The sequence below is a fragment of the Somniosus microcephalus genome, chromosome 19, assembly GCF_052327205.1.
Source record: "Somniosus microcephalus isolate GS21.2 chromosome 19, FLI_Smic_1.0, whole genome shotgun sequence".
Classification (NCBI taxonomy): domain Eukaryota; kingdom Metazoa; phylum Chordata; class Chondrichthyes; order Squaliformes; family Somniosidae; genus Somniosus; species Somniosus microcephalus.
Window position 1 is genome coordinate 34,149,431 of NC_141005.1, and position 26,333 is coordinate 34,175,763.

A 26,333-nucleotide genomic window follows, 5' to 3' on the forward strand; every position below is an offset into this window, starting at 1 on the left:
CCGTTTTCCCGGGTAATTCCCATAATGCAATGCACATTACATTACCGTATTGACTGGTGTCAAACTCGCAATCAATACACAACACTACAGAAAATGGATTTGACTGCATAAATACAGGAATTGGAATCCGAATGAAATTATCAAAGCAGCGTACAAGAAAATGGTTCGATGCTGACTAAAGACCAGTCAGAGCAATACAGTCAACTCAGCTATTGACCAATCTTTAGTTCATTCTCTGGTCTGATGTCACAAGTCAAAGCTGCAGTTGCACCACCACCTTCGCATCAATGTGTATCATCGCACAGTCACAATATAACTCACTGCCAGGCCAGCAACCGGATTCACAGAATCACAGAAACCCCCTGAGCGCATAAAGCAAGGGCTCGTTGCATTACCTCCAGCAGGCACATGGACCCCTAAATCTCTTTGGACCTCCACTGCTTTGGATTTTGCAACTGAGTGCAGTACACTCCCAGGCTGGTCCAAAGCCACATTTTAGAAGTGCCCAGGCAATCCACTGAAACTTCTGGGCACTTGCTACATTTACTTTGGAACTTTAAAAAAAATGTTAGGAGATTGCCAAGCAGCTGCCTGTTCTCTCATGCATTAAAAATGAGCCACCCAGGGAGCACAGCTCACACGCACGGAGTTCTGGTGTGGCTAAGAGGTGTTGTCTGCAGCAAAGCTTCGATGTTTTGCAGCAAAGTTTCGATTTGCTGGTTGAGCACTGCAGTATACAGATACTGCCGAGGCCAGTAGCTGTAGCTTAATTACAGTCTTAAAAAAAAAGGTCGGAGGGACAACGGCACATCTAGAAGCAGCAACTAGGAATAAAATAAAAAGACCAAAAGGAAAGGCATTAGCCAGAAGTGTGAGCTCGTTGATATGCATTACCGAGGAAACGGAGTGTATCAGGTTGAAGTGTTTAATGAAATACTTTCTCCCGATTGGACTAAATCTCCCTCTTAGTGCCGAGGTCGAGCCCAGGTCAAGGACTTGCAGACAAATTTAGTCGGCACAGTTTCCTTTGTCAGTGAACCACAGAAGTTGAAAATATATCCAGGGATCCAGTCCAACTACTGTTAATCACTTTTTCAGCTGTTGAGATCAAGAACATAAAGGGGGGAAAAATGAACAGTAGATTTGTCAAATGACATTGTGTCCTCAACATATCAGGTGATCCAATAGAAATAAAAGTCCATTATTGATTCGCCATAATTCTTTAAAAACTGTTCAGTGTCTGCTCTTTCGGCTTTTAGGTCATCATTAACTTCACTTAAGCTGAGCATGTATTGCTATGAATGAAAACAAACCACTCCCCGAAGGGTAGGAAGGCCCATATTAAAATGCAGATGTAGAAAACTTCAGTTGGTAATCTGTGCAAAGCAAAACATTGCCGAGTTGCTGTAAATGGCTTATTATGTGATTTTGGCACAAACTGCGTAACCTTGCCAGTGATTACATCTCCGTCCCCGGCCAGCATCCCGGTTGAACTAGACTGTTCATAATCTCAGCGTCTTATTCAACCTCTGGCTGAGCTTCCAAGCCCCATCCTCTCCATCATAAAGACCACCTAATTCCACCTCTGCCCCTCCCTCAGCTCATCTACTGCTTAAATATTCATGCCCTTTTCCAACCTCAGCGGGTCAGAGACCAGTGACGTCCGTGGCGTGTAGGACCCCACATCTGTCTCGATCCAGGCCTCCAACATGATTTTCCGTTGATTGGGCTTGTTAAGCCTGCCCTGAGAAGTTCCCGGCCAATTAACAGGAAGCGGCTCTGATGACGCGTCATCAGCCGGTTTCCTTAAAGGGACCACGTCCACATTCATTTTGACAGTTGTGCTGTCAGTGTTCTACAGCATTGAGGTGCTGCAAACACTGGCAAGCGCTGCACAGAGGTGCAGGGCTGCACCCAGGCTCCCCCATTACTCCCTACATATGCTTATGGAGGGAGTCACAGCACACAGGGAGGTCCTCTTCCCTTCTGATGGGCGGAAGAGACCTCCCCATGACACTAACGCAGCCTGGTTGCACATTGCACAGGAGGGCACAAGCAGGGATGTCATCAGGAGGACCAGGCTGCACTGGCACAAACCTTTCAATGATCTCAGTAGTTCACGAAACGTTACTGCAAAGCCACACCCACCTCCTGCTGTGCCACTCATCACATCGCCATCACTCTGCCTTCCCTACCCTACTCCTACATATCCTTACTCACACCAACTTACCTTGCACCTCCACCCATCCCTCGCTCTCCATTATCACTTCCCCATCTCACTAGCCACCCCTCACCCATGTCCAATCATTCAAACTAACACACAAGGGTAGGCACCCGTGTGCTTTAGCCAATGTTCATATAAACTTTCTGTTAATGTGTTGCCAAGCATTGAAATCTTTATTTTCAACACTTTGCTTTCTTGGACAGATTTGTGTGCACCTTTGGAAGTGCGTTAGTGAGTTGCAGTGAATGGTGAGATATAACGTCCCCACCCCCCCAATGGTGATGAGTGTGAAAGGAATGGCTTGGACATTGTAGGGATGCTTTATGGTGCTGGTATGGGGAGGTGCCAACCTGGTGCATCATGTGGCAGCCAGGGTGTACAATGTTAAGTGAAGTAAATCTGGACATGGTGAGGCCATCGCTGGCGTCCCGGGCAGCAACGTGCACGAGTGATGATGCCCTGTGTCCAGTGCAGCATCAGTTGATTGTGGAGAAGGTTGGTGTGGATGTTGGTGCTGCTGGTGTGCCCGGTGATGCTGGTATTGGGGCTGATCATTTTGGGATTCTGAGGACCAAGGTGAGATTTTTTCAAGGGCACCGATGCTGATGGACTAGATGGCAGATGAGGTTGAGATGTCAGAAGCGATGTGTCAATGGTGAGAGAGGTTGTTCCAATGAGGTGACACTGGATAGAGAGTTTGCTCCAAACACTTGCTAGCTGCATAAAACACAATGGCCTAGAAATTGGGTTGGGGCGCCAAAGTGGCGCAAAAGTCACCTGAGCGCAGGATTTAGCACAGCGATCGGAGTGATGCCGATCGCCAGAAATTCAGTTTCAGTGCCCCTCAAGGGACGCGGGGCGAGGTTCGAGGCGCTCCGCGTCCCTCTTAGGGCGCTGAAACTGATTATCGCAGCGCAACGTGCCGCAGCATGCACGCTGCGGTACTGCAGGCCTTCCTCCCACTGTTAAGGGGGAGGTGCCTGCAACAGCGCGATCCCCGCTCGCGAGTGCCGGCAAATGAGCCCGGCACCAAGGAGAAGTGCCGGGCTCTCGGGAAACAGCCGGCAATGCCGCGGGGGGGGGGGGGAGCGTGGGGGGGTTAGGAGGCCGGGGACGGAGGTGCTGGCAGGCGGCCGCCGAAAAAGCGGCCACCCCGCACCTCCACCTTAACTTGCGCCGCTGCCAGCACAGTAAGGCCCCGTGAACCGGGCGCGGGTAGCGAACGGCGCAACTGCGCTGTTCGCTACAAATATCGCGAACGGGGCATGAATGGGGCGCTGCGCACACTGATGACATCATCGGTGACGGCGCAGCGCAAATGCCTAACGCCACCATTAGCGCCCCTACTGAATATCGCGGGAGACGCAGCCAGTGGCGCTACAGCCACTGACTGCCTCTTTAGGCGCTAACAGGTGGCGCTACTCACCCAATTTCTCCCCCAATCTGTCTTTTAAATGCAGTAAGTAACAGCTTCTAAACTTGGAAAGTGAATACCTATGAAATGTGAGCTTTCATAGAACATTTGCAGCTGTCAGGTTAGTAAATCATTCCATTCTGACACAATACCCGACCTCCTTACCTGGCGTGATACCCGCTCTCCGGGAACCTCCTTAAAAACCTATTAAAATGGTAAATACATGGGAAAATGGTGCTTAAATACCTTTTAACAAGTATTTAATTATCTAAATTGGCTGACCCACCGCTTGGCGTCGGGTCTGTTCAGGGGTGATAAGGAAACTGACAAGGAGGCGGGTTTACAGCGGGATACTGACCCGCTGTCAATCTTTGTGATTTGTGACAGCGGACCCGCCTCCAAACCTGCACTCTGAGCGCTGGTATAATTCCAGCCAATTATTCAATACTCTCGTGGCTGGCTTCCAACCTCCAGCTCATCCTAAACCCTGCTGCCCATATCCTATCCCGCATCAAGTCCCACTCACTCATCACCCCTTCCTTGTTGACCTACATTGGGTCCCGGTCTCCCACTGCCTAAAATCAAAAGTTCTCATCCTCATGTTTAAATCTCTTCATGGCCTCACCATCTCTAACCTCCTCCAGCCCTACAACCCACTGAGAACTCTATGTTCCTCCAACGCTGGCCATTTTTGTGCATCTCCCCATCCCTTCACTCCACCATTATTGGCCACGCCTTCTGTCATCTAGGCCTTATCCTATGGAAATCCCTCCCTAAATCTCTCCACCTCCTCCTCCTTTAAGACCCTGCTTAAAACCCACTGCTTTGACCAAGCTTTTGGTTACCTCGCCTAATTTCTCCTTCTTCGGCTGGGCGTCCATCTTTGTCTGATTGCGATTCAGTGAAGTTTAAGGTGCTATATAAATGTAAGTTGTTGTTTGTGAGAAATTATCTTACATCCAGAATACATGAAAAATTCTATAAAATCTATGCATGGATATTGGACATGTGGAAACCTGACTGTCCAGTACTTTGGAGATTTAGAAGCTCACGATACACATTTGCAGTCAGCAGTTCCACAGTTGATACATGTGATCTTTGACAGTTGTGAGTCAACCGGCTAACTGAACTTTCCTCTATGGAGTTAACATCTTAACTAGAGATATTACACCTTCTACCAGACTCAGTTGTTCTAAGGTCAGACACAACACAATCCAGTTATGCTGTAATTGATGCAATATTCACCTGATCTTCCCCATAAGAATTGTTTCCAAGCTATACATGTTAGAACAAAGCTGCCCAAATATTTTGGATGTTCTTCCAGTTATCACCATTAATAGGGACAGAATTTCTTTAACAGCTATAAAGAAACAATAAGCTATTGACCCTGCACCATACAGTGGAAGGTTCCCTTCTTCCAGCTTACTGTACTAGCCACTGTTTCCTGCCTAACAGGTCAAAGGAGGCAAAGTGTTCCCAACCCTTTGCCAATTCCATAATGCTGGCTACATTGAGGAACATAAGAATAGCTTGGGATAATTCACCCTCCATTTTTCGCCCTGCTATACCTCTAAAGTAGTCACCTTAATGACAGATGCAATGGAATAACATTAAAAGGAGCTAAAATATAAGACAAGTTCAATAAAAATCAAGAACTCTAAAACTGGCTGAACACAGAGGGAGGACTATAGAGGGTTGTAAATGTGAACATTTTAAGAATCAATAAGTAAACTTAAATACTAAGGAGGAAAAGCCCTCATCATCAAACCCACTGATGTGCAGTTCTCATATAAAAATGGTTGGAGTCATGGAATACAATCCCCAAGACACCATGAAGTAAATGTTCATCTTCCTGGCAGCTGATCCCGCAACCTACTGTGGTCTTAGTGGGTGGCCTTTGGACTACCTGACTTTCCACCGCTTCCCAACGACTTCCCGGCTGGATCAGGTGAGAAGTTGTCCGCCAGGATTTAACGGAGGCCTGGGAGTTAAAATATCCTGGCCTCATTTCTGGAGCAGCAGGCCACCACAGGGCTCTATGGAACCAGGCTGGATTGGGTCAGGTGGAGTCGGCAAAAAGCTACCTCGTGGGGCTGTATAAGGCCATAGACTGGGCTGGGCTGGGCTGGTTTCACTTGGGTCAGGCAGGCAAAATGCTACTTTGGGACTCCTTGGAGTCCTGAGTCAGGTTTAGGCTTAGCCAGGTCAGGGAGCAGCAGTGAAAAGGCCAGCCTTGGATGCTCTCTGGGCTGTATACTGGGTCAAGAGGAAGGAAAAAGCCTCCTTGGAGCTCAGATTAGGGCAGCATAGGAGGCAGCCCAATATTAATATTCCTCAGGCAGGTAAGGCTGTGGAAAACACTACTGCAGCATCACTTGCCTTGGAGATGAAATTGAGAGGATTCATTGGGAGGCAAGTATGATACAGGTGCATTTCAGTGTGACAGAATAAACATGATGGAATTATTTTAATAGGAAGTGCTTGCATGTAAAAAAATAATTTGCATTTATATACTGGCCCAGAAATTCGGGTCTCCATGGGTGAGTACGCACGGGGTACTCACCCGTAAGCCCAATGGAAGTGCCGGTTTTGTGCATGCACTGCGCGTGCGCGGGAAACCAGCACTTCCATTCCCCTGAAAGAAGGGGTTAAGAGGTGGAACGCGTGTGCAGGAGAGGCAGCGCGTGCACATCGAACTTACGTTTTTTTTTGCAGGTTTTCCCAGGAGGGTAAGTCTCCAGAAGTTAGACATGTAAAAAGCAGTCACAAGGCCTGCTTTTTACAAGATAAGTGGTGAATTAATTAAAATTAAAACATTTTTTCCACAGGTTTATTATTTTTAAATACTTTAAAGAAAGGTAAGTTTATTTTTAGCCCCATTAGAAAATAAAATTATTTTTTTCAAAAATTTAAATTGTTGTTTAAAATAGTTATTTCATGTAATTTATAGTTTATTTTAAAAATGTGATTTAAAAAAAAAATTATTTGAAGATTTAGTGATGTTTTGGGGCTTATAGTATTTATAGGTTTGACAGGACTTCCTGTCAAACTTATGAATGAAGCATTCCCTGCTACCATTGGCTCTCCATGGCCCAAGTGATCCCAGGAGACGCATCGAACTAACTGCGCCCCTGGGATACGCAAGCACCGCGCGCCGGCAGTTGGAGCAGGCCCAGGATCGGAATTCCACGCGGGCCCACAGCTCAACGGCCGGCGCGGTAGGTAAGTGCAGGTCGGAGGCTTGCACCCGTGGGAAGCCCCCGACCCGAATTTCTGGGCCAGTGTCTTTCATATCTTCAGGACATCCCAAAGCACGTTGTAGCCAATGAAGTACTTGACGTGTAGTCAAACGCAGCAGCTAATTCGCACATAGCAATGTCCCACAAACAGCAACAAGAGAACTGACCAGTTAATGCAGACAGATTATTCTTATATGCTGTGGAGAGAAATTATGATGTTTCATTCTAAAGTTGCTGCTCCATTATCAGACCCATCACTGTATTATAAACAAAATCTTGGGACAGGTGAGGCTGTAAAATCATCAACATATTACACATCAGATTACACCCACGGTTAAATTTTTTTAAATCATTATTTTTGAGCTGTCGCATTATCAGACGCATTTGCAGTTTTTTTCCCCTGAGTATCCCCACGTCACCGTGAACAGCATTTTCTGAGTTTCAGTGTGCTGTCTTTTTATATTGAGATAACTGTAAGAAAAAAAACTGTCTGCTGGGCACACATGTAGTCATACAGTTCAGAAAACAGTTTGCTAAAACCGTTCTTTAATTAGAAGGATTTGTACTTAAAAGCATGACGCTTGCCCGTAAGAGAAGACAAAGGTTGTTCCTCCTCCTCAGTTTTGGCCCCCAGAAGCTGTTATGGTCTTAATTCGGAGGTCAGGTCTACTGCATAGAATAATGATTCAACCTTGTGTCAAAACCTGGCTTGAGCAGGGTTCAGAAGAGGGCTGGAGAACAAGGAAAAGGATGCTATGCACAGCAGGGATATCCTGGCTGCTCAGTCACCAAGGTTAGACCCTGACAAAAGCAATTGACTGTCAAAACGAAGGGCAGCATATGAATGGGGGAGCAGGTTTCAACTGGCGGGTGATGAACTTAGCAGTGGAGGCATTTCCTATTCTTGTAAGAGATCGACTTGGGGAAACTAGCATCAGGAAGGAAAAGGTACTTTTTGAAAAATAAGGAAAGATGCTTAATAACAACAGAAAACGCTGGAAAAACTCAGCAGGCCAGGCAACATCCGTGGAGAGAGAAACAGAGTCAACGTTTCAGGTCGAAACCCTTCTTCAGAACTGAGAAAAAAAAGGCAGGAAATGAAACATTAAAAGACCAGTTTGGGGGCTGGGAAATGGGGGAGGGGATGAAAGAACAAAAGGGAAGGTCTGAGAGGTGAAGAGACATTAAGAGATATTCAAGGCGAGACGAGACGGTAATAGGACAGGTAAAGAGACAAAAGATGGCTCTAGATGAAGTGTGAAATGCGCTGGCAGAATGAGAAACAGCTGCCATGTGGGAGAGAAAAAAAGGAAAAGGCACAAACCAAAGGTGTGGATAAAAAACAACAATATAATAGGGGCCGAGGTTATGATCTGAAATTGTTGAACTCGACATTGAGTCCGGAAGGCTGTAAAGTGCCTAATCAGAAAATGAGGTGCTGTTCCTCGAGCTTACGGAAAGATGCTTGTCTGGTTAAATAATCACCAATTTCCAAAAAGTGTAATATTGTTTGAAGCCGCAACAGTCCCTGCTGCAATCTCTGGTTGTACCTAATCTACAGCTGGCAGAGCAAAGTTCATTTTCCACTTCAAAGGCGGTTTACAGAATAGACTTTGCCTGGTGAGTAACGTTGCCATCAAACTAAAAGTTGTGTGTTGGAAACAATTTCCCACCATGTTATTTTACCTGCTAACATAGTACGCCAGCAGATAAGGTCGAACCTACACTACTTGGAATCTTCAGTTCATGACATATACCTCTCAGGTTGGGAAAATGCTGCAGCTTTTCACTCACACGGTGAGAGACTTGACCTTCTCTTTATTTACAATGGAGCAGCAATCGATCATCTGCAACTATGAATCAGCAGGGAGGACGGGAACTGACAACTGCTGCAACAAGAGCTGTACGCCATCAAAACAGGAAACCTTTCCTCTCCTGCTGCCTCACACTCTCAACTCTTAGGTCAACAATAAATTCTTATAACCGTCTACCTCAACAGAAGCTCAAACCATGTAAAATATTGGCTTTAAATTTGGATAAATAAGGCTAACTTCTAAACTAAACCACCCAACTTATAAAAGTTATTTGAGCTAAATAAAATTCTCCACAAGAGTTAGATAAACCACAAAAAATAATGCATTACTATTTAATGATATAAAATATTAAATATACGCTTAGTACAAAGTAACGCCTAATATAATTTTTCTGCAAGTATTCAAAGCAGCAAGGATCCCGCACATAAATGTTGAGGTTATCCTATGGGAGACAGTCTTGCAATCCATCTGCCATTAATCATGGAAAATACATATCGGCCTGTATTTTCCGATCCCTACAGGTGGGTACGAGGTGTGTACACACCCGTAGGGACCTCGCAAATGCCGGTTTCAGGCATGCAAAGCACATGCGCTGAAAACCGGCATTTCCGATCTGTCAAGAATCCTCTTGACAGATCGGACGCCTTCCCTGGAGAAGGGCCTCTGCGGGTGGAGAATTCCGCTTTCTGCAGAACCTCTGCCCGCTGAAATCACTTTAAAATCTTACGCCTGGTAAAAGCAGGAGTAAGGCCTGCTGTTACCAGCATAAGAGTTTAAAAAAGTAAAAAAGATGTTTCTTTCACTGATTTATAATTTAAAAATACTTTTAAAAAAGGTAAGTTTATTTTTAGCCCCGTAATAAACTTTAATTTTTTTCAAAAATTAAATTTTTGTTTAAAATATTTAATTTAATGTAATTTTAACTAATTTTAAAAACGTGATTTAAAAAAATTATTTAATGTTTTGCTGTCTTTTTGGAGTGCTATCCATTCATACTTTTGACATGTCTAAGCTGTCAAAAGTATGAAGGTGTAGGAATTCGGGTTGACCTCAGCAGGTATTGGACGAATGCCTACTAAATAATCGAGTTCGACTTCAGGAGAACAATAAATAAGTTCTTTAATGCAGGAAGCAGACGAAAAATACAGCAGGTAAGTGAGATGGTTGCAGGAGCGCCGTAGAGTAGGTCTTTCCCCAGCAGGGACGCCACGAGGACTGAGTCTGCAGTCCTGTGGAGAGCATGATGACGTCATCAAGCTCGGCCGCGTTTTCCCACACTTGTGTGGTCACGTGACCACGTCGTGACATTAGCGCATTACTGTGGCTGGCATTGCGGCCGAAGTCGCGAGAGCGGGAGGCGCCGGCACCGTAGCTGGCCGATGCGGCCGAAGTCATGGGCGCGGTAGGCCGAGCTGTGCCGGTGGCCGGCACGCGTGCGTCATGTGATGCGCGACGTGACGTCAGCGCGTTAGGTCATGTCTTAAAGGGGCAACGGCCCAAACAGGTAAGTTAAAGGGGCAACGGCCCAAACAGGTAAGTTGTGTACATACAAAGGTAAGTTAAAGGGAATTATGTATATACATAGTAAGGGACACCCGGTGGAACCGCCACATGCGCCCCCCCAGAATTCGCTTTAACGAAAGTCCAAAGATGAGATGGTCTGACGAGCTAGTGGTCTCGGTGGGCGTGCTGTCTCGACTTGGCTGGCTAGGTCTGAAGATGCTGGTCGTAAGCGGATCCTTACGCACGTCGTGGCAAATAAAACGTATCCGTCAGGCGAAGGACCGTGGAGACGTGCGAAACAGCAGGCCTTGTCAGAGTGACGGGCAGGGTGGGCGGACGCGGGCGATGTCTCTGTTGATGTTGAAACAAGTCCTTGTTCTGACGAACTCTGCAGGAATGCCAAATGAGCGATCCAGAAGGACTTGATAGGCGAGGTCGGTGCACTCGCCGACAGCTGAGCGAAACCTTCAGGAGGCTGGAACACACGGAACGGTGCGTGCCATAGTGCTACGACGATAACACAACGGAGGGTGAAAAGTTGCTGCGTTGATCAGTGATTGGTGAGGACAGCAACTTTCACGTGGCTGATCGCGGCCGCGGGATGCCTGTTGGACCCTTCCTCGATGTTTGCAGCGTCAGTAGATGTTTGCGTTTGTTAAGGTGAAAACTGGAGAAAGGGCGGCAACGGTCCAGGTTGATGTAGATTGCGGTAGGGGTAAACTCTGCCCGAAGGGCAGCAATGCTTTTAGTTGTAGTCGACTTTAGTGGAAAAACTGCCAAGAGAGCGGCAACGCTTCTTGTCTCGCCGAAAAGTGTAGTAGGTAACACAACCAGCAGGCTGACGGGCTGGTGCGTCATCGGCGGGGAACGAGTCTTCGTGGTTCACGAGGGCAGGGTCCTCGTGGTTTGCGAGGGATGGGCCCTCGTGTGTCGTGAGGAGCGAGTCCTCGTGGTTCGTGGGGGTGAGTCCTCGTGGTATCCCCGCAGGGCGCGCTCTGATCTTGTGGGCCCGAACATGCTGTACCCCGCGCTTGGAGAGATTTATACTTGCTGTTGCGTGGGACGTAGAGGCAGACGACCCGCGTGGCGGTAGAAAAGTCGGATACGGAGACCGTAAGCAAGTGCGTGGTCTGCGATGCATCGATGTTCTCAGCGAACAGGGCTTCTACCTTTACAAAGCACGAGGGCGGTTGTTTCTCCCTGAATTGTGGTAGCGACAGCGGAACAGCTGGTGCTTCCATGGCGTGCTTCTTTTGTGAAACTTGTTCACAAAAATCGGGGTCCGGCTGCGTTTTGTCCGTGAAAAACTGAATCACCTCCAGGCTGCGCTTCCTTTGCGAATACGTTCGCAAAGGCGGGGTCGCCAATGTAGCAATTGGTGTTCGTCGGCTGTTCGTCGGTCGTCTTCTGTGAAGACGAGGTTCAGGCTGCGTGTTCCTTCCATGAAAATCGTTCACGGATACGGGGTCACCAATTGTAGTGTAGGAATTGATGAGCTCCCGTACTCATGTCGTTGGGTCACCAATTGTAGGTGAGGTTCAGGCTGCGCGCTTCCTCCGTGAAAACCGTCCACGGAGTCGGGGGTCACCAATTGTAGGAATTCGGGTTGACCTCAGCAGGTATTGGACGAATGCCTACTAAATAATCGAGTTCGACTTCAGGAGAACAATAAATAAGTTATTTAATGCAGGAAGCAGACGAAATACAGCAGGTAAGTGAGATGGTTGCAGGAGCGCCGTAGAGTAGGTCGTTCCCCAGCGGGGACGCCACGAGGACTGAGTCCGCAGTCCTGTGGAGAGTGTGATCACGTCATCACGCTCGGCCGCGTTTTCCCGCGCTTGTGTGGTCACGTGACCGCGTCGTGACGTTAGCGCGTTACTGTGGCTGGCCGTTGCGGTCGAAGTCACGGGAGCGAGAGGCACCCGGCGCTGCCGCTGGCCGATGCGGCCGAAGTCGCGAGAGCGGGAGGCGCCGGCACAGCAGCTGGCCGATGCGGCCGAAGTCGCGGGCGCGGTAGGCCGAGCTGTGCAGGCGGCCGTCGCGCGTGCGTCATGTGATGCGCGACATGACGTCAGCGCGTTAGGTCGCGTCTTAAAGGGGCAATGGCCCAAACAGGTAAGTTATGTACATACAAAGGTAAGTTAAAGGGAATAATGTATATATACATAGTAAGGGACACCCGGTGGAACCGCCACAAAGGGAGATTCCCTTCTCCCATTGGCAACCATGGCCCACGTGATCCCAGGGATCCTTGCGAACCGCCTGCGCTCCTGGGTTACGTGGGCCCTGCGCATTTCGTAGAGCAGAGGCCCCGGAGCGGAAGCGGTCGGACCTCTGGAGCCCTTAGGTAAGGGTGCAGATTTTTTTCCAGATCAGAGGCCTCCGCACGCAGGAAGCCTCCAATTGGAAAATACGGGCCATCATCTCTACTGGAACTGGACTTGTAGGGTTTTATGACACTATGCAGCGCTGTACCTTTGTGAAGTTGAGCCACGTGCTGTACATTTATAATTTTATTGCTCACCTGTCTTGCTTATTTACAGTAATGGTACGAATGACATTATAGCCAAAAACAATCTAAGGAGGGAACGGGCAACATTTCTACAAGTGCCCTACTGTTACAGCTCTGGAGCTTGTTCATAAAACTGGTCAGCTCAGGAAGGGGTTAGTTAAGTGATCAAAGATGGATTATTTTCACTAGTACTGTATTACCAGGTATCTTTTGGCCTGATGGCACCTCAATTATTTCTATTAAATGGCTCATTTCATTATCAGATTATGGATCAGTTTGTATTTTTCAATGCAAAACTTAGAATTTGTTCTACTAGAGGTTTTCTATTTCTTTATGTATCCACATTGGACGCATACAATTATATGTCAAAACTTTTTATCAAACAACATAGGCTCGAACTTCACGTGATAGACAGTATTCATGATAATCATGTCTGGAAAAAGACGACTTTTCTAAAAAAAAACAAAGTGGTGCTGTAGTAATGAGGTCTACTTCGATCTGCCCTCATCACCGCATAGATTGAAAACCAGGGTTGGGCAGGAATTCCACCGATCCAACCAGGTCAGCGGTTTGTGGATTCGAGCACCAGTCCAACACCCGAGTACAATCAGTGCAGTACCGAGGGAGTGCTGCATTGTCTGATAAGCTATCCTTTGGGTGAGACATTTAACCAATCTGCTTGTTCCAGTGATTGAGATGACAATAAAAATATCCCTTGGTGCACTTTTCTAAGAAGAATTTTCCTGGTGTTTGATTCAACATTGCCTCTCAACTGTCACCTCCCAAAATAAAAACAATTAACTGGCTGTTCAGCGAATTTGCTGTCAGAAAGATTTTGATGTGCACAAATTGGTTGCTGCAGAACAACAGTGACTGCATTAAAAAAAAATGACTTCACTGAAAGAAAGACTTACATTTATACAGCACCTTTCATGGCTACCGGACGTCTCAAAGCACTTTTACAGCCAATGAAGTACTTTTGGAGTGTAGTCACTGTTGTAATGTGGGAAACACGGCAGCCAATTTGCACACAGCAAGCTCCCACAAACAGCAATATGATAACGACCAGATAATCTGTTTTTGTTAAGTTGATTGAGGGATAAATATTGACCAGGACACCTGGGTTAACTCTCCTGCTCTTCTTTGAAATAGTGCCATGGGATCTTTTACATCCATCTGAGAGCAGACGGGGGCCTCAGTTTAACATCTGATCCGAAAGATGGCACCTCCGACAGTGCAGCACTCCCTCAGCACTGGAGTGTCAGCCCAGCTTTATGTACTCAGGTCCCAGGAGTGGGACTTGAACCCACAGCCTTCTGACTCTAGAGGCGAGTGTGCTGCCCACTGAGCCACAGCTGACATGGACATTGGCTATGAAGCACTACGGGAGATCCTGTAATGCATCGTATAAATTGATATTTTTCCTTATTTGAACAACAACTTTATTCTACCCATGTGGTAGAAGTTGCTGCAAGTTGTTGGATGAATATGTGCTACCAGCCGAGAATCGCAGACCACGATTTCTTGCAGTTGTTTTAGTAGTAAAGCCACATCAGCTACTTTTCCCCACTAACTGACTTTGTCGCAATCAGCAACGTATTAGTAATTACAAGTAATCAGAGCATGCTCCCATATTGTATTTCACATTAATTGAAGTAGCTATAGTTACCCGTGACAAATCATATGGATGGTGTTAGTTAAGAGTTTAAAAGCAAATCCTATAACAATGCTTTTAAATGGGAAGAATGAAGCTCCTGCCCTGTTATTTTCTGTCGATTTCCACGACTTTTGCAGAGCTGGGGTGGAAATGATGCAGGTTTTTTTTTTTAACTGGCTTACAAGGAATTAAGACCTTTTATCGTATTGGTAAACAATTTGATGTGCTGGAAGCCACTCAGTTACATTTAAATGGCACACTGCACGCTGCGGATGAGATTTATGTAATTGAACTGCAAGAGCAATAAAACTGCAGGAATTATGAGAAATACCTGCATACATTTCCAATATATTGTATCACTATGAAAACAGGATATAATGTGATTCAGTCAGTGTGTGAAAATCTCATGGTATCATTTTCAGCACCACATAAACGGGCCAAAACACTATCATGTTTCATCATGAGGATTACACTGTCAGTTTTATTGCTGTAGATAAATGTGTGGTAAGTAACAGAAAGCTGTTACAGTACTTGTGTTACACGATATAAAATGGAGATACAGGTAAGCTCCTTCACCACAAAATTAAAACATCAACATTTCTGCCGATAACAAAATAAACTGTGATCTGACACACACACACACACACACACACTTTCGCCTCCTTCCTTCCCACCACCCAGGGTTCCAAACACTCCTTCCAGGTCATCTTCTTTCGTATGGTAGTAGCAAAGCAAAGCATACTTGTACTTCTTTCAATTTAATATACTGTATTCGCTGCTCACGATGCGGTCTCCTCTATATTGGGGAAACCAAACGCAGATTGGGTGACCGCTTTGCGGAACACCTCCATTCAGTCCACAAACGTGACCCCAAGCTTCCAGTCGCCTGGCATATTAATTTTCCGCCCCACTCCCACTCTGACCTCGGCTTCCTACTCCATTCCAATGAAGCTCAAGGAACAGCACCTCATCTCTCGATTAGGCACTTTACAGCCTTCCGGGCTCAACGCTGAGTTCAACAATTTCACATCATAACCTCTGCTCCCATTGTTTCCAGATGGCAGCTGTTAATGATTCAGCTATTCCCACTTACACGTCCTCTAGACCCATCTTTAGTTTCTTTACTTGTCCCATTACCATCTCCTTTTGCTTAGTGCTATCATCCCTTTTGTCATTTAATCTCTCCTGCCTTCCACCCTATCACAGACCTTCCCTTTTGTTCTTTCCTCCCCTCCCCCGCCTCTGTACTTGCTTAAAACCGGTTACATCTCGAACTTTTTCCAGTTCTGACAAAGGGTCATCGACCTGAAACATTAACTCGGTTTCTCTCTCCACAGATGCTGCCTGACCTGCTGAGAATTTCCAGCATTTTTTGTTTTAATTTCAGATTTCCAGCATCCGTAGTATTTTGCTTTTGTACTTTTAAAAACAGCATTCCTGACTCAAATTGATAATGAAATACTGACTAAGGATCTCGACTAAGGATCAAACCAGGGATGTGCCCAATTGGAGTGTCTCAGTTTTGTGTTACTTTGTTGCCTTGTCAATTGCTTGAGAAGTTGTTAAAGAATTACTTTTTATACCAGAATCACAACACATTTTTGAGCCTTTCTTCATACCGATAACTTCTCATTCATGGTGAATCTTTGCTGGAAGTTTTCCAATGCTGTGCCCAGAACTATTCACGATACTCCACTATGACTTAACTAATGGCCTGGATTTTGCGGAGGGTAATGATGGCGAACTGTCAGCGCTCCCCATCATTACCACTCTGAAACTGACCGCAACTTCAGGATGTAGCGCATGCACATCTAAACGCAGAACTCCTGAAGTTGCGGTCAGTCATTCATTGCTCTGATACTGGCTGCGCTGTGGGAACCCCCTCCCCCCTCCCGGCAATCAGTGTAATCAGTGAAACTGATGAAAACTTGGGCTTTTCCTTGGTAATATCGCTGTTAAATACCCCATTAAATGTTAAGCCTTGTTGGAATAGGTGTAACTGGAGTTTTAATAGCGTATTGACTGGTAAACAAAGGTTCTGGCTCTGAAAAACTAATTTTTATATTCGTGGAGTGTCAAATTTCTCCATTATGATAAAAATTACAATTTTTTTAAAAAGTAGAATTTTTTTTTAAAAGTTTGTTCACGTTATTTCGGCTTCTACCTTATTCCCATGTGAAAGACCCAATCTTTATTTTGCTCTCTAACATTTTTTAAAAATTCGGAAAGAAGTAGCTTCTCATTTCCTGGTTTCCTGTCTGTGATTCTTCAATGCGATTGGCTGCTCAGACAGCTTGTTGACATCGCTGCGGCATTGCCATAGGAATCCCCATTAAACAGCGCGACAATTAACTGAACATCGAAAAAGGCAAACTTCTCGCCACAGAGATCGTTCCTTCCCACCCCCGCCAGAAATCAAACCATTTTGGTGCAGTCGCCAACTCTTGGTACCAATCTAGTTGTGTTCAGTATCTCCAACCAGAAGTTACATTAAAGTCTTACTTGAAAGGTCTCCTGGTTTTGTATGTAATCTGCGAATGTGAGAGATCTGCCGACCACCATCCAAAGCTTCCAGGAAATTTCCAGCCTCTGAAATAAAACAAGTGATAAGTATAAACATCCAAGTGTCTCCCTTCAGAAATGGGAAGGTTTTTTTTTTAAGGTTTTTAATTAAAATAAACAACACTAAATTTTTGTAGTGAAAAGTACTACCTTTCTCAAAACTGCCACTTTTAAACAGTATCAGATAATGTCCCTTGGTACAAAATGCTATAGGTTACCGTAAATATTAAGAGATAACAATTTTCTAAGCAACTCAATACTGGCATTATTCAGTCAATATGCAATGAGTTTATTGGCATTATTAGAATCACAATTTTACTTCCACTTGTACACTCACATCTGCCGGACACAGTTGAAAGGTAGGAGAGAGGTAATTGGGAGAGAAATTGGCCTGGGTCGCCAGTGATTTCTGGGTGCTAAGTGAGTGTTTGGGGGGCGGGGGGGGGGGGGGGAAACCTTGCACGGTGCTAACCTGTGCTCAATGTCCCCCAGAAGAGCGGAGGCTGCCTAATTAGAAGCCAGTGACTCCAGAGTGTCCAGGACACCCACCTCAAACAGGCGTTAGGCCTCGTGAATATGCTAATCACAGGCCTAATGCCTGCTTTAGGACCCCATTCCAAATTTGGCAGAATCTGGGTCTACTGCTGCCTAACCAGCGGTCCTTAAATGGGCTGCTGGAAGCCACTAACAAAACGATTAAGTAATTTTAAAAAAAACTTACCTTAATGTGGAGCCAGCAGGAGCTTCACAACTGTACTGTGGGCCTCTGTAGGCCTGGGCTCGCTCACACGCCCCCTCCCACTGTATGATCCCACCCCACCACCAACTTGTGGGTCGGCTCAGTGTCCAAGCTGGCCAATTTTACAAAGGCCCCAAGTGGTGAGCTACATCAGGACATTCAATTGGTGTCCACAGCTTGTCGGTTTTATGAAAATTAGCCTCGAGGCCCTCATTTGAGGCAAGCCTCAGGTATGCGTTCTGGGGAAGAAGGGAAGCAAGACTCATCGTGGGAGGAGAGGGGAGGTTTATTACTAAGAAGTTTCAAGTATTACATTTCTTCTTCCCCTATGTAGGCAGTGTAGCAAAATATATATGCACTACAGTATCTTTTAAATATTCAACTTCAGAAACAAGGGGGGTAATTTTTACCTAACTCGACGGGTGTGAAGCCCACGGGATCTGGATGGAACGCTGGTTTTACACCCTGCCAATAGTGATTTCAATGGAGTGTGAAATCGGGCAGCGTGTTAAACCAGCGTTGCATCTAATTTTATTACGATAGCAAAATACTGCAGATGCTGGAAATCCGAAATAACTACAGAAAATGCTGGAAAAACTCAGCAGGCCAGGCAACATCCGTGGAGAGAGATTTTACATCTAATTTTGTCAGTTTCCTGATGGGCGGCTTAGGTTAAAATGGCCCCCCAAGCAGGTAAGGCAAATTATGCCTCAGTCTGAAATAATCATGGATTGTTGTCATAGTAATAATGGCACCTATGTGGCATCACAGACTGCTAGATAAAAAAATCAAGTTAGACAAATGTATACTTATGAGAGAAGACATAAACAGTCAAGATTGAACATACCAGACATTATAAATACCTTTAGTCTGACTTGCAAATTGGAAAACTTGATACCACAATAGTTTTTGATAAAGTTGCTGAAGTTGTTTCTTTGGAGTCCTCTTTCCAAATTATGTCAGGAGGTAGCCAAAAATGCCCTCAGCAAATCAGCAGAATGCTAGTCAAATATCATGGAACATCTGTCACCCATAAAAATGGACTTAGAACTTGACACAGCGCAATCACCCACCTAGCAGGCACCACCTTGACAGTGTGCCAAAATATGACGCTCCCAACAACAAAAAAATGTCACCAGCATTCGCAGCAGCAGACAAGCATCTGCTCCAGGGCCTGGAAGTCAGTGAAGAGCTGTACTTTGAAGATACAGATAATGGGATATAACTATTGGTGAGCTATTTGGCTCATCGAGGACTTTGACAGCCACGCTAGGGGCGTTCTAGAGCAGTAGTAATACCTGCCCTCCTGTATGACTCAGAGACATGGACCATGTACAGCAGGCACCTCAAAGCACCGGAAAGGTACCACCAACACTGCCTCCGCAAGATCCTGCAAATCCATTGGCAGGATGGGCGCACCAACGTCCGTGTTCGCGCTCAGGCCAACATCCCCAGTATCGAAGCTTTGACCACGCTCGATCAGCTCCGATGGACGGGTCACATCATCCGCATGCCCAATACGAGACTCCCAAAACAAGCGCTCTACTCGGAGCTCCGATACGGCAAGAGAGCCCCAGGTGGGCAGAGGAAACGCTTCAAGGACACCTTCAAAGCCTCCTTGAAAAAGTGCAACATCCCCATCGACACCTGGGAATCCCTGGCCCAAGACCACACAAAGTGGAGGAGAAAGATCCAGGAAGGCACCAAACACCTTGAGTCACTTCGCCGGGAGCAAGTGGAAGGAGCGCATGTCAACCCAAGCACCCCACCCACCCGCCCCTTCGACCACTGTCTGCCCTACCTGTGATGGCGACTGTAGGTCCCGCATTGGACTCATCAGTCACCTGAGAACTCATTTTTAACGTGGAAGCAAGTCATCCTCGTTTCCAAGGGACTGCCTAAGAAGAAGATTTCTGCAACATACCCAAGACTTGGCCTTTCCATTTTTCTGCAGACTGAATTATCAATATATAGGTATGATCCACATGCCTTGATTTTGATCTCGCGACCTGCATGCAATATTGAGAACTGTGCATTGTCAGCAGGAAGGTTCGATGATGTTTCTCAATAATCCAAGAGACCTAGACACCTGCTTCCACCCCCCACCCCCCCGTCCGCATTAGAGTTGTCTCTGTGACTGTAGTGTAGAAATTGGCATAATTCTGACTTGGCCTTAGCAATACCCATAATATATTGGAATATTGTTCTGTATTCAATCTCAAAAAGGGCTAAACCGTGTAATGTTCCTATTGAAACAAACAACTATATATATAGTTCAAGAAATGTTAGCGGTCACATGCTATTAAACATTCCTATCCTCAGTTATAGTATCTTATATGTTTTCCTGTTTTTCTATTGTTAGGATCAGTTGCTGTTATCTCTCTTTCACTTCATTCTTTAACCAGGGAGTTCAGTTTGAGCTACATACATACATACAAAAACTTGCATTTATGTAGTGCAGTTAACATAGACAAACAACCCAAGGCACTTCACAGAGGCGTAATCAGACAATACACCTTTAAAGCTGTTATACTCCATGATCTGCCCTGTGCTCCACCTACTGAACCAATCAAGATCTTATGGAATTCATCCAGTGCCAACAGCTGAGTCGGTGCCAACATTCGGAGTCTGTGCCGCCAGTGGAATGCCAAGCCCGCCAGCTGTGCGCATCAGGTGATTAATCACAATTCTCCATTGTTTAAAGGATTAAGCATCATTGACAGCGCACCCGCAATATCCCAAAAAGGGCATTCGCTGCTGGCTCCCAGCCAGCAGCTTAAACTCGGAAAATTACCACCCCTGCCCGCACGCCCCTCCCCCCCAGCCCCAACATAAGACGACAGACCAGGAGTAGGCCATACAGCCCCTCGAGCCTGCTCCGCCATTCAATAAGATCATGGCTGATCATCGACCCCAACTCCACTTTCCCGCCTGATCTCCACATCCCTCGATTCCCCCCGAGTCCAAAAATCTATCTATCTCAGCCTTGATAAGAACAGAAGAACAATGAGAGAGTTTAAAAAAAAATTAGTTTATGTGATGTGGGCGTCGCTGGCAAGGCCAGCATTTATTGGCTATCCCTAATTGCCCTCGAGAAGGTGGTGGTGAGCCGCCTTCTTGAACCGCTGCAGTCCGTGTGGTGTAGGTACTCCCACAGTGCTGTTAGGTAGGGTCTCCCCAGCATCGAAGCTTTGACCACGCTTGATCAGCTCTGATGGATGGGTCACATTGTTCGCATGCCCGATACAAGACTCCCAAAACAAGCGCTCTACTCGGAGCTCCGACACGGCAAGAGAGCCCCAGGTGGGCAGAGGAAACGCTTCAAGGACACCCTCAAAGCCTCCTTGAAAAAGTGCAACATCCCCACCGATACCTGGGAATCCCTGGCCCAAGACTGCACAAAGTGGCATCCGGGAAGGTGCTGAACACGAGTCTTCGCTGGGAGCAAGCGGAAGCCAAGTGCAAGCAGCTCACGTCAACCCAAGCACCCCACCCACCCGCCCCTTCAACCACCATCTGCCCCACCTGTGACAGAGACTGTAGGTCCCTCATTGGACTCATCAGTCACCTGAGAACTCATTTTTAATGTGGAAGCAAGTCATCCTCAGTTCCGAGGAACTGCCTAAAAGAGAAGAGGTAGGGAGTTCCAGGATTTTGAGTTCAGATTACTACAACTACTGTTTGGAGATCAGCATCCCGACTTTCTGATAATGGAAATAGTAGTGTTTGAGTTGACCAACCCTGTGCCTGTAGCAGCTCATTTGGGTCCTGGAAATTGCCGGTCAGGAAATGATTGTGAATCAGGTACATGACCCCATCCACCCTGGCATAGCCTTACTCTGCCAGCACAGCCTAGTAAAATTGATCTCCATAGCTCTCCTCTACAGCTATCAGACTACCTTTCGTAAAGATACTTTAAACTTTTTGAAGCTAGGTTCAGGCTATTGAGTATGATATAAATGCAAGTTATAGAAATACACAGAAGATACAACACAGAATTAACAGGCCATTCTGCCCAACCAGTCCATGTCGATATTTACCTTGCACGCGAGCAGTAGTTCTAATAACACTTACCCGTCCTGTTCACATATCCCTTCAACCCTGAATCCTCCACACACTCCCCCCATTTATACCAGAAATTGCAAATGGCGACCTACAACCAGTGCAAGACCACAATTTGCGTACGTAAGCAGCCTCCTGCCTGAAAACAGGCAGACAAACTGTTTGTCCATTTACAGCCCCACCTGAAAATTGCGTCAGGCAGGCCTTGGCATCCACGGGACAGCCAGGTGCTCCCTCCCCTGAGTTTCAACTGCCAGATGACTGTTTTTCAGGAGAGAAACTGACAGCTGGCCATTGAGAATCATCCCCAATGGCTCTAGGCTGCAGGAGACGGACCTGGAATAGGGGACCTCTCACTGAAAGCAACAGCGCAGTGTGAGCCATCAATAAGGATCGTGGAGTGTATAGCCAGAGGGATAGCGTATGACTCCTAGCGGGTGATTATGACTCTGTACCATGCACTGGTACAATCACACCGTGCACAATTCCGGTCGTTGTACCACAGCAAGAATCTCCAGGCACTGGAGGCAGTGCAGAAAAGGGCAAACAAACGGATACCTGGCTTAAAGCAGCAGAGTTCTGATGAGAGGTTGAACAAGCTGGGATTGTTTATTCCAGAAAAGAGGCGGCTCAGAGGAAATGTTGTTAATGTAGTCAAGATTCTTAATGGAATAGATAAGTTGAACCTCAATAATATGTCCAAGACTGCCACAAACTTTAGAACCACAGATTATGGGTTCAAACTTAGGAGAAAGAAGGACAGCGTCAGCGGGAATTTCAGCGGCAGCAGCGGGGCTATAAAAGGCCCCAGAGACCAGGTAAGGCCTCACAGCATCGGCGGGTGTTTCAGCGGCAGCAGCGGGGCTAAAAAAGTCCCAGAGACCAGGTAAGGCCTCACAGCGTCGGCGGGTGTTTCAGCGGCAGCAGCGGGGCTATAAAAGGCCCCAGAGACCAGGTAAGGCCTCAGTGCATCGGTGGGAACTCAGTGGCAGCAGCGGGGCTATAAAAGCCCCAGAGACCAGGTAAGGTTTACCAGTCTCCAGTCTGGGAACTCGGAGGGAAGGAGAGAGGTCAAAAGTAATCCAAGTGTGACGTCACCAGAAAGCGGGTAAGTGATTGGTTGGTAAGTATTTCTCCCTTTTTAAGCTTAAATCTCTTAGGTTTATAGCTTCTAAGGTGTGATATTCACCATCTAGAATCGGGGCAGAGGGTATTTAAGAATAATATTAATAAATTTAATTAATTACATAGAATGGGAGATCAGGCGATGTGTTGCTGCTGCAATATGTGGGAGCTGGTGGACACCATTGATGTTCACGGTGATCACATTTGCAGTAAGTGTTGGCTGCTCGAGGAACTCCGGCTCTGTGTTGAAGAGCTGGAGTCCGAGCTTCAAACACTGAGACACATCAGGGAGGGGTAGAGTTACCTGGACTCTGTGTATCATGAGGTATTCACACCAATTAGATTAATTAATTCAGATGTAGTCTGTGGCCAGGGTCAGGATGGTGTGACTAGAAGTGAGGCAGGTACGGGGATCCAGGAGGTAGTGTTGGAGGAGCCGCAGCCCTTGCACTTGTCCAACAGGTTCGAGGCTCTTACTCCCTGTGAGGATGGGAACAGGGACTGCGGGGAGGATGAGCAACCTGACCACAGCACCGTGGAGTAGGGGGCCATTCAAGTGGGGGGAGTTAAAAGAAATGTTGTAGTGGTAGGGGATAGTATCGTTAGGGGGATAGATAGAGTTCTTTGCAGCCGAGAGCGAGAGTCCCGAAGGCTGTGTTGCCTGCCCGGTGCCAGGGTTAAGGACATCTCCTCTGGACTGGAGAGAAACTTGGAGTGGGAGGGGGAGGATCCAGTTGTCGTGGTCCATGTTGGTACCAATGACATAGATAGGACAAGGAAGGAGGTTCTGCTGAGGGAGTTTGAGCAGCTAGGGGCCAAATTAAAAAGCAGAACCACAAGGGTAATAGACTCTGGATTATTACCTGAGCCACGAGCGAATTTGGCTAGGACAAATAAAATTAGAGAGTTAAATGCGTGGCTCAAAGACTGGTGTGGGAGAAATGGGTTTTGCTTCCTGGGACACTGGCACCAGTACTGGGGCAGGAGGGAGCTGTTCCGTTGGGACGGGCTTCACTTGGCCAGTGCTGGGACTAGAGTCCTGGCGGATCATATAACTAGGGCTGTGGAGAGGGCTTTAAACTAACTAGTGGGGGGGAGGTTCCTAGAGAGCAAATAATAAAAATGACAACAGAGAAGGTCATAGACTTAGGTAGCAATGGGGAAATTAACAACCAGAGCGTGTCAGGAAGGGGCAGAAGGTATGGAGTAAAAGGTAAAGTAATAAAAAGGGCAAAAGCAGGAACTAAGTTTTACAAAACATATTTGAAAGTTCTCTATCTGAATGCACGTAGCATTCGTAACAAAATAGACGAGTTAATGGCACAAATAACTACATATGGGTATGATCTTGTGGCCATTACAGAAACATGGCTGCAGGGTGACAATGCCTGGGAATTAAACATACCAGGTTATTTAACGATCAGGAAGGACAGGCAGGAAGGAAGGAGAGGTGGGGTGGCTATGTTAATAAAAGAAGGAATCACTGTAATACAGAGAAATGATATTGGGTCAAAAGATCAGGATAATGAAACAGTTTGGGTGGAGGTAAGGAATAATAAGGGGAAAAAAACACTAGTGGGCGTAGTCTATAGGCCTCCGAACAGTGGCAACTCTGTTGGACGGAGTATCAATCAGGAAATAGTTGAGGCTTGTAATAAGGGAACATCTATAATTATGGGGGATTTTAACTATCATATTAATTGGACAAATCAAATTGGGCAGGGCTGCCTTGAGGATGAGTTCATTGAGTGTATTAGGGATGGGTTTCTTGAGCAGTATGTAACTGAACCAACCAGGGGGCAAGCAACCTTAGATCTGGTCCTGTGTAACGAGACAGGATTAATTGAAAATGTCCTAGTAAAGGATCCCCTTGGAATGAGTGACCATAACATGGTTGAATTCCATATTCAATTAGAGGGTGAGAAGGTTGGATCTCAAACAAGCGTGCTAAGCTTGAATAAAGGAGACTATGAAGGTATGAGAGCGGAATTGAGTAGAGTGGATTGGGAAAATAGATTAAAGGGTAAGACGATACATGATCAGTGGTGTACATTTAAGGAGTTATTTTACAACTTCCAAAAAATATATATTCCACTGAGAAGAAAAGGGTGTAAAAGAAAAGACAGCCATCCGTGGCTAAGTAAAGAAATTAAGGATAGTATTCGACTAAAAACAAGGGCATATAAGGTAGCCAAATCTAGTGGGAGGATAGAGGATTGGGAAAACTTTAAAAGACAGCAAAAAATAACAAAAAGATTGATTAAGAAAGGGAAGATAGATTATGAAAGTAAATTAGCAAAAAATATAAAAACAGGATAGTAAGAGTTTTTATAGTTATATAAAAAGAAAAAGGCTGGCTAAAGTAAATGTTGGTCCCTTAGAGGATGAGACCGGGAAATTAATGGTGGGAAATATGGAGATGGCAAAAACACTGAATGAATATTTTACATCAGTCTTTACAGTAGAAGACACTAAGAATATCCCAACACTGGACAAACAGGGGGCTAAAGGGGGGGGGAGGAGCTAAACACGATCAAAATCACTAAGGAAGTGGTACTCGGTAAAATAATGGGACTCAAGGCGGATAAATCACCTGGACCTGATGGCTTACATCCTAGGGTCTTGAGGGAAGTGGCGGTAGGGATTGTGGATGCATTGGTAATAATTTTCCAAAACTCTCTGGACTCGGCAAAGGTCCCGGCAGACTGGAAAACTGCTAATCTAACACCTTTATTTAAAAAGGGCAGTAGACAGAAGGCTGGAAACTATAGACCGGTTAGCCTAACATCTGTGGTAGGTAAAATTTTGGAGTCCATTATTAAGGAGACAGTAACAGGACATTTGGATAATCATAATTTAATAGGACAAAGTCAGCATGGTTTTATGAAGGGGAAGTCATGTTTGACAAATTTGCTGGAGTTCTTTGAGGAAGTAACGTATAGGGTGGATAAAGGGGAACCAGTGGACGTAGTGTATTTAGACTTCCAAAAGGCATTTGACAAGGTGCCACACAAAAGATTATTGCTTAAGATAAAAAATCACGGGATTGGGGGTAATATTCTTGCATGGATAGAGGATTGGCTATCTAACAGAAGGCAGAGAGTTGGGATAAATGGTTCATTCTCAGACTGGCAATCAGTAACTAGTGGTGTTCCGCAGGGGTCAGTGCTGGGTCCCCAACTCTTTACAATCTATATTAACGATTTGGAGGAGGGGACCGAGTGTAACATATCAAAGTTTGCAGATGATACTAAGGTGGGAGGGAAAGTAGTGAGGGAGGAGGACATAAAAAACCTGCAAGGGGACATCGACAGGCTAAGTAAGTGGGCAGAGATTTGGCAGATGGAATACAATACTAGAAAGTGTGAGGTTATGCACTTTGGCAGGAAAAATCGTAGAGCAAGTTATTATCTTAATGGCAAGAAACTGGAAAGTACCGAAGTACAAAGGGATCTGGGGGTCCTGGTGCACGAAACTCAAAA

At 46.0% G+C, this 26,333-nt stretch overlaps 1 protein-coding gene and 1 long non-coding RNA gene across 16 annotated transcripts in view; one reads left to right on the forward strand and one right to left on the reverse strand.

Annotated features, from left to right (window-relative positions):
• emid1 (EMI domain containing 1) overlaps positions 1-26,333 on the reverse strand; it is a 418,946-nt gene that overhangs the window by 179,033 nt on the left and 213,580 nt on the right. For 13 of the 14 annotated variants that reach the window (XM_085961514.1, XM_085961504.1, XM_085961508.1 and 10 more), the window contains one exon: positions 16,866-16,952. The exons of the other annotated variant lie outside the window; for it this stretch is intronic. In XM_085961514.1, the coding sequence (XP_085817640.1) occupies positions 16,866-16,952 (87 nt within the window). The remainder of the gene's footprint in view (positions 1-16,865; positions 16,953-26,333) is intronic. 14 annotated transcript variants of the gene reach the window in all.
• Positions 1-26,333, forward strand: part of LOC147104302 (uncharacterized) — a 174,263-nt gene that overhangs the window by 124,728 nt on the left and 23,202 nt on the right. The gene's annotated exons all lie outside the window — the stretch shown is intronic.